The following is an 8638-nucleotide window of genomic DNA, read 5'->3' as shown; positions in this document are numbered from 1 at the left end:
GACGGGGAGCATTATGAATAAAGGTGTGGAGGCGGTGGGGAGGCACAGGGCGGAGCTGTCCTAAAAGGAATGGACCCCATGCGTTGCGAGGGGGGGGTCCCTTCCCTTGCTGGGGACTGGTGGAGGCGGGGGATGTGTGACTCAGGGTGTGGGCTCCACTGTGGGCCTGGGGGCTACAGAGGGTGGGGAAAACATGGCCACTCCACAGATCTGGGTCAGTGGGGCCTTGAGAAACGTCTACACAAGTCGTGGAGATCAACCTCTCTCCTTGCCCCCATACCTGCGCCCCCACCACAGCCTCAGATACACAGGAAGCAAGGGGTAGGGCCAGGGAGCTCACACCCACCTTTAAGGCTGCCCATGAGGAGAGCAAAGAGGGCAGGCTCTGATCCCACTGCAGTCCGCTGAAAAATGTCTTCCTGGCCCCGTGTTGGTGACAGGGTCACAGGGATGAGAAGGCAAACTGGCTCTCTGCCCTTAACAGGGAAACAGACAGAGTAGAGTGTGGTCAGGCTGGGACACCGGATGCCCAGGGCTGTGTGAGCCAGAGGTGTGGACCTCATCCACACTGGGAAGTAGTGGGAACGGCATCCAGGAAGGCTTTCTGGAGGAGGTGGTGCTTGAACCGACTTAGCCAAGGGAGAAAGAGGGGAAGTGCATCCAGACCAAAGGAACGACATATGTAAAGGTGCAGAGGGTAACACATCACAGACGGTTAAGGGGACAATTAATCAGCAGGCCCAGCAGAGGCACGGAACAGTGATTCTCATCAGAGAATCAGGCACAGGGGTGATGCATGGCTGGCTGGGGAACTCGGGCTTCACCCTGAGGGCTGGGGGAGCCACGGAGGACTTTAAAGCAGGGAAGTGGCTAGTTCATTCAGAGCACAGTGTTCCTCAGCTGCCCCTCACTCAGGTCTTGGGCCCAGGTCCCACTTCCAGAAGACAAGCCTGCTGTGCTGTGAATGGAGCCAGAGAAGTCAGGGGTCCGAGCTGGGTTAAGATATCAAGCCTTAGATAATCAGAGTCAATCGGACACTTAAGCATCCTACCCGTCCTTTGTTTTCTGAGGAAACCAAAGCCCGGAGGTGGGCAGTGATTTGCCCAAGGCGGCACAGGGGACTTGGGTCCATCCTGCTCTTTCCACCAGATGCGCAGTCACCCTTGACATGTGCTGCTGGTGACATCAGCTCAGCCGAAGCCACGAGCTGCTGAGGGGGTTGGGGGAGGTTCTGCCTGGGGACCAGGAGGAGGGGGATGGGGAGCTGGCCAGCCTCCAAGGCTCACAGCTGCAACCCCAGGCTCCTTGGCCTCCCTGCCTCCACTTTGCTGGGCTCAACAGTCTCGAGCGCAGAGCTTGGGAGGCCGCAGAGCCTCTCCCGGGGGGGAGGGGGTGGTGTCTTGTCCCTGTGGGCAGCACCCTTCAGTCTGGAAAGGGGTGGGGACGGAGACACATCTCGGACTGGGCACAGATACGGGGATCAGTCTCCAGGTTCCGACTCCATGTATGTGCTCCCCACTCTAAGAGACCCGCAAGATGCTGCCAGGACCTCACTCCCGCCCCACGTCAGTCAGTGATCCACCTGCTGTGTGGGAAAGTCTCCAAGGCAAGGCCAGACTTTCCTCCAGGAACACCGTTTCCTCTTCCTGGAAAGCACTGTTCGTCTCCTCCCCCTCGAAGCTGCTCTCTTATTCTCTGAGTCCTTCTCTCTCCGCCTTCTCTCTCCACTGCCCTGTGTCCCCAGCTCCTCCTTGCTCTTTCCTCTCCATCTTGTCTTGTCTGTGCCTCATCTCCTCCCATCTCTTCCAGGAGCTGGACCCGGAAGAACGGCCACAAGCCGGGGACTCCCATTCCCCGTCCCCCTCCACGAGGCCTCCCCAGGCCACTGCTGGCAGGAAGCCCTGCTCAGGGCCACCAGGACCCCAGGGAAGCCTCTGTAATGGTTATCAGGCCCGCACCCCCATTTGTCCTGTGGGCTAGTTTGAAGAGAGAGAACATCTGCCGTTCGGCTCAGCTCGAGGCCCAGTCCCCGGCCCACCGGCCCGCCCCTCTCGCGCTGCCTGCTGCACAGTCTGTGTGCCTCGCGGGCCCCGCCACGTGTGCACAGGCAGCCTGGGCGTCCTGACTCTCCAGCGCCCTGTCCTATCCCAACCGGGCTGGTAAGGAGGGGTCCTAGATTCAGACAAAATGCCAGGGAGAAACACAAAGCGAGCATCAGAAATGCTGTTTATTTCTCGGCCGCCCCTGGGATGGCTAGCCTCTTTGGAGGGGCAGGCTACAGATGCATACTTGGAGAAAAGGTAGGACAGCTGTCCAGGGTGGAGGGGCCCAGGGCGGGAAAAGATGCAGGCCATCCTGGATCCTCCAGTCCTGTCTGAGATGAGGGCGCTGATTCCCGAGCCCCCAGATCATCAGAGAATGCCAAGAGGCAGCAGGAGCTCAAGCAGGTCACCAAGAGCCCAGAGCCATGCCAACCACTGCCCCTAGACCCTATTCCTCCCCCCTGTGCCCTGTCTGCTTCAGGGTCCCTCCCTGCCAAGCCCCCAACCCCAGCCCCGTGCCCCCAGCCTTTGCCAGCTTGTCGGTCCCAGTGCCTGGAATGCCATTGGTGAGGCTTCGCCCAGTTGGTTAGGGCATCGCCCTGATAGGGGAGCATGGGCAGGGTGGTTAGCAGCAATCAGCACCGTAGACGGTGAGTATGGAATCAGGTCCTGTTGTGGTCACTAGCTTCGAGCAAGTTTAGAAGTTGGGAGTGGTGAGTATTCCAGAAGAGATGAGAAGGGAGGTAGGAAGACGCGAAGTCCCCCATGCAGGCTTGGGAGTTGCCACCCTCAGCGCCCTGTGACACTTTTAAGGGACATCTGTGATGGCGGGGGGGGGGGGGCAGTCAGGGAGGCCTTGGCGTTGCGGCCCAGGGTGGGGGTGTGGGAGCAGGCTAGAAGGAAGTGAGGAAGGTGAGGAGGAGGCTCTGGCCTAGCAGGAGCAGGCCAGGGGGTTGCTGCCCAGGGCCCCCTTCTCCTGCTGCTGCAGCCTCGGGGCCCCCAGCGCGGCTGAGGTAGATGATGACAACGTTGTCCTCCGGACCCGAGGGCTGCACCTCGTTGTCCACCGTGTAGCAGCCCTTCCCCTCGGCCGCTTTGCCGTGGAACCTGCGCCCCAGCACATCCTCGCCGCCCTCCCCAGGTGTGGCCAGTGCCACGTTCACCGAGCTCTCCGCACTGCCCAGCTCGTTGGTGGCGAGGCAGCTGTAGGTGCCCTCCTCCAGCTTGCCGAAGTCGGGGATGAGCAGGCTGCCGTTGGCAAAGGCCCGGAAGCGCGGCCGGCTGCCGGCCGCCAGGGCGCCGGGCAGGGCCTGCCCGTCAGCAGCCACGTTGGGGCTGGCGATCTCCACGGTGCCGCCCGGTGTCTGGATGTGCCAGTGAAGCTGGGGCGCCGGTTGCCCATCCACGTCGCAGTGGAGGGCCAGCACGAAGCCAGGCCGCAGCTCGGCGCCGTCCTGGCTGGGCTGGTAGGTGAGCTGCACGGAGGGTGCCGAGCAGGGCAGCGGCAGCAGGCGGCTCAGCGGTGTGCCCTTGAGCACGTGGGGCGACGCGCAGGTGATGTTGTCCTGCTCCGGGATGGACACGGCCGTGGTCAGGGCCCACGTCTTGAACCACACGATGCTGCAGGTGCAGTCGAAGGGGTTATCGTTGATCTGCAGGTGGGACAGCGCGGTGAGCGGCGCGAAAGTGCCCTCAGCCAGCGTCTGCAGGCGGTTGTGGTTGAGCTGCAGCGAGCGCAGGGCGCGGAGGCTGCGGAAGGCGTCCCGGGGGATGAAGGTCAGCTCGTTGCTGTCCATCTTGAGCAACTGGAGGGCACTGAGGTTGTGCAGGTCGCTCCAGGCAAAGTCAGAGATGAGGTTGTGGCTGAGGTCCAGGCTCTTGAGATGGCCCAGCGGGGCCAGGGCGCCGGCGGCCACTGCGCGAATCTCGTTGTGCGCCAGCCACAGTGACTGCAGAAGGGGCACCTCCCTGAAGGCCCCCTCTGGCAAGCTCGGCAGCCGGTTGGCTGACAGGCTCAGCGTGGTCACGTTGGCGGGGAAGCCGGGTGGCACGGCCTCCAGGTCACGGTAGGCGCAGTCGGCGATCTGGAAGCCGTACTTCTCCCCGCAGTCGCAGGGCTCAGGACAGGCCTGTGCCAGGCCCAGGAGGACCGCCCAGCACAGCAGACGTAGCTCCTGCATCCCACCTCCTGCAGAGAAGGGCATGCCGCCAAGGTGACCCTAAGGACCCACGCAAGGCACTCGTCCCTCTCAGGACCCCAGCCAGATAGGGCTCTTCCCCATCAGAAGGTCCTGCCCCACAGAATCCAGCTAAGACCCAGCACCACCTTAGCCCGCAGCCCATTCTACAGAGGGGGAAACCGAGGCCCAAAGAAGGGCTAGGACTTGCCGGAGGTCATGCAGCCAGAAGAGGCGAAGACCGGACGGAAGAGGACCCCAGCGCCTCCTCTGAGCAGAGAGCGCTCCCTGCCTCGGCCAGCTCCGGAGCTGACTTTATGACTTGAAATCCGTTTTCAGCCACCCCCTCCCCCAGCACTCAGCAGAACCTCCCTCCTACCCTCCCACATCCTGGCCACAGTCCCTCCCACCGGAGCCCCCCATAGGTTTGCTTTGCCCCGGCCCAGACAGGGCCCCTTGTGCAGTGCACACCACCCCCATCCACCCCATCTGCCCCCCTCCTGCTCCTACGGGCTATGACCACGGCAGACACCAAACCCTTTCTACAGAATCACACCCATGGCCTGTTCGGTTCAAACTGCGCCAGGCAGCTGCCTAAATAAAGCCCCGCCAGGACCTCTCAGCTGGCTTGGGCGAGGCCAGTGGCTCAGCCCAAATGCTGTTGGGATTTCCGGGGATACGGTTGCTGGCGGGGCAGATGCCCCGTGCCCAGATCCAAACAAGGGATTGTCCGCAGCACCCCGAACCGACAGGAAAGTACCGGGCAGTCCAGCCCCTGTGCCCAGCAGGCCTCCCCCTTTCCCGCTGGCTTACCTTCAAACTACTCTTTCTTAGCCAAGTGGCTCCTCTCCTAAGATGGAACCAAAGAGCAACAAAGGACAGAGTCAGCTCAGGACAGGCTGCAGGGCCCAGGGTGCCCGAGGGAGGATGAGGAGGCTGGAGGAAGGGGCAGCCTGGTTCCTGTCCCACCGTCAAGTTGCTCGCCTGTGCCCGCCCTTCCCTGGACAGGGTGCCTGGGGCCCCGCTGAGAGGAGGCTGCAGGAAGGGAGCCCAAGGCAGCCTGGACACTCCCTCCTTCTAGCAAAACAACTTCTCTGCAGCAGCAAGGACCCGTGTTTCATAAGTGACACCAGAAACTTGAGGGGGAAAAGATGCCAATTTTTTTCTTTTTTTTCCCTCTCTCTCACTTTTAGCAGCTTCAACTTCCTTAAAGACACAGCACTAGCTGTACAGGACCCAACAGAAGATGGGGCTGGAAAGATTTTTATGGAGCGAAGAGTAAAAATCAAATCCCATGGAAGGTGGGAAACTTTTAACCGCACTTCAAACGAGAAAAGGGGGGGGGCGGGGGGAAACTTCTCCTAGCTGGGTCCGTATGAGTGATCACGTATGCACATTGTGTGACGTTTCGATGTGTGGATGAGTTTGTGTGTTTGTGTGGATGTAGGTGTAAGACCGTGTGTGTAAATTTGTGTGTTTGTGAATGTTTGAGTTGTGTTTGTGTAGGCGTGAGACTGTGTCTCTGGGTGTTGTCTCTGCGTTCGTCCGGGTAGATTGAGTCTGTGTGCGTATGTGGGGGGGGGGGTGTTGGTGTGTAGAAGTGTGTGTCTTTGTGTCCATGTGTTTGTGGGGGTGATGGTGTGTTTCAATGAAAAGCTGAGAAGGCCAGAGTGTGTGAAAAGCCCGCCAGGCTCCAACACCTCAGTAAGAAACCAAGATGTTAGTCCTGTTTTTGTAAGAAAACACATCTTCCTCGTCTGTGTCAGGCCTGCCTGCTGGCTCCGAGGCCAGGCTGCTCTAAACACATGTTGTCCAGAGAGGTGCTAAGGCACCCAGGCCCCAGACTCGGCTCCCCACTGCGCCAGGTGGGGAGGGGTCAGGGAAGCAGGCAGAGGGGTGACAAGGTTCTGAACCCCATAGCAGGAAACTCAGGACAGGGCTGGGTCAGGCTTCAGTTTCTCTGGCTGGGATTCTGAGATACCCAGGCTCACAGACAAAGTTCCATTACCCAGGACTGCCCACCTGACAGGCAGGGGTGAGGTTGAGGGCCGCACTCCTTCCAGAATATTCTCTCCGTGTCCTCACAGTGCTTGAAATCCCACCACTGGTGTTGCACGTCCTGGGGTGGGGGGCCACCGTTTTCTTTCTGGGCTGCACTGTTCCCACACTAACTGTGTGGAAGGGACATATGCCTCCAGGGCGAGGGTATCTGATCTTTCTCCCCACCAAGGAGGGCCCAGAGGAGTGGGAATGGGGAGGAGAAAGGGGCCCAAAACAAGAGAGCCAGAGGAGAAACCAAAAGATGGGAGAGTTCCCGAAAAGCACTTTGTAGACTACATAATTTTGCCCTCTACACCATAAGCCTGCTCATAACCCCTCAGCCCCTCTCCTGCAACCTTCCTTCTCCTCCTGTCTGTACATCTGGCTGAATTCTGCTCAGGACTCAACTTACCCTCCTGGCAGGGCCAAGACAAACAGTATCGTCTTCGGCCAAAAGCATCCCCGGGGAGCCCTCATCGAAGCTCATCACACCCCCATTCCCCTGTCACCAAGTGAGGCTGCAGAAGTCCTGGCAAACACAGTGTGCCCCCTGCAAAACACCCCAGTCTGGTACCCAACTCAGAGAATATTCTCGAAGTCTGAGTTCCGTCCCACTGCAGGCAAAGCCTTGTCTGGCATCATTGTTATTGTGCTGGAGAATTTGGGGGGATCCACTAGAGGCTGGACGCACACACATCCAGAGTTCAATATACCAGAGGGGAGAATCTGCAACCTCAGTGTCAGTCACGGAGGGTTTCCCGGTGGAGGGGCTTCACTGTGCTTTTGTATAGCCCCTACACCACCTCACTCACACAAGGGCCGTGCCACCTCCGAGGGGCTCTAAGGAGCTCACGGTCTCCATCCGGCCCAGAGTGCAAAGATCCTCCTCGCCCTCAGACCCTCCTGCTGTGGTTGGAACCTTTTGGCATTTCAGGCTTCCATTAAACATCATCTCATTGGAGCAGCCCCTTCTGAGACCACTAAAGCTGCTGAGACCCCCATTAATTGTCCTCATAGACCTCCCTGGTTTTTCTGCAGAGCTCTTACTGTCTTTCTTGATGACTCTTGTTTTCCTTGGAGTTAATTGTCTTTATCTGGGTGGGGGGAGGGGACTTGGTTTTTTGTTTTTCATGCTTATCACTAGTTCAATTGCCTACTCTCCCCCAGTTGGGTAAATATGAAGTACTCAACATAAGTAAACATATAAAGTACTCTATCAGCTTTATCTTGGAGCATCTCTCCCTGAGCCTTCTGACCTGCTCCCATTCAGTTTATTTGGATGCTGGCTATGCCGCGGGCACAGGGGATGGCCCACCTCCATTGTTCAGGGGTTCGTTCCTCAGCTCTCGGGGCTGGGACCTCTTGCTTCCTGGGTCCCACGTCTTCCCCTTCTTAGTTTACACTTTTCCTTTGGCAGAACCCGCCCTCCAGCACCTTCCAGAGAAGGTGTGTGGGAGGGCTGTTGGGAGCCTGGCTGTCTGAAGACTCTGGTGCCGCCTCCCACCAGTGACAGTCGGGCTGGGTATAGAACTCCAGAGGGAGCTCTCTTCCCCAGAATGTTAATGGGGGCCCTCCCTTTGAAGTCGTCACTTTGCTGTTGCTTCCAGGGCTGGTGTGGGGGGCTCCACAGCTGGTGGGGCATCGATTCTGTGCCCGCCACCTGGGATATGTCTTTCCGGAAGCCTGTAGGACCTGCTCTCTCTCCATGAGCAGATAATCCACCCTGCTGTGCCTTGCTGAGGGCCTACCCTTTCAAATCGGAAATTCATGTTCTCCAGCTCTGGGAAGGTTTTTGATTTACTCCTTTAAGATTTCCTGACCTCCATTTTGTCTGTTCTCTCTTTCTGGAACCCCAGTTAACGAGACGTGGTTCTTCCCAGAGGGACCCCTGACTCGCTGGTCCCTCCTTTGTCACATCTCTGTGCCTTCCTGCGCCTGTTTCGAGGAGGTCTCCTCTCTGTTACCATTCTACCCTTCTCATAGAGTGTTTGCTGTATACATGTTAAATCTCAAGGATTCCTTTCCATTTGCTGAATGTTCTCTTTAAAACATGCTGTACCCCGTTCTTGTTGCAAGGATACTATATTTGATTTCTGTGCATATAGTAATAGCTTTCCCGTTTTTCTGTTTAGGCTTCCTTCTGTCTGCATGGCCTGTTCCCTTGCTGGCTGGCTTGTTTGGGACTCTGTCTTTCCTACTGGAGCTTTCCTCAGTTACTTCACTTGGCAGAAATCTATTCCTACAGGTTTAATGTGAGAGTCCTCTGCTAAAGAGGAAGCCCGTTGAAGGCAGACAACTTGTCCTCCCGGTTTCTGTTAACCCCTGGCACAGAAAAGATGTTCAATAAATATTCCTTGACTTGATGAACAGGCGAATTGC

The 8638-nt window shown here is 58.2% G+C and overlaps 1 protein-coding gene across 2 annotated transcripts; it reads right to left on the bottom strand.

Moving 5' to 3' along the window:
- Nucleotides 1-2207: 2207 nt before the first annotated feature.
- On the bottom strand, nucleotides 2208-5370 carry ISLR (immunoglobulin superfamily containing leucine rich repeat). 2 transcript variants are annotated; one of them, XM_027571065.2, is made up of 2 exons: nucleotides 5033-5370; nucleotides 2208-4230 (listed from the first exon to the last, which is right to left on the bottom strand). In XM_027571065.2, exon 2 carries the CDS (start codon nucleotides 4220-4222, stop codon nucleotides 2936-2938), a length of 1287 nt encoding a protein of 428 aa, XP_027426866.1. In that variant the 5' UTR covers nucleotides 4223-4230; nucleotides 5033-5370; the 3' UTR covers nucleotides 2208-2935. The 2 variants fall into 2 exon arrangements, with proteins under 2 accessions (XP_027426866.1, XP_027426865.1); XM_027571064.2 differs by lacking the exon at nucleotides 5033-5370 and adding an exon at nucleotides 4431-4601.
- Between the last annotated feature and the right edge of the window lie 3268 nt (nucleotides 5371-8638).

The sequence above is a fragment of the Zalophus californianus genome, chromosome 6 (genome assembly GCF_009762305.2).
Source record: "Zalophus californianus isolate mZalCal1 chromosome 6, mZalCal1.pri.v2, whole genome shotgun sequence".
In the NCBI taxonomy this organism is placed as follows: Eukaryota; Metazoa; Chordata; class Mammalia; order Carnivora; family Otariidae; genus Zalophus; species Zalophus californianus.
Note: the sequence above shows the minus strand (reverse complement) of the source record. Positions and strands in the feature narration are given on the sequence as shown.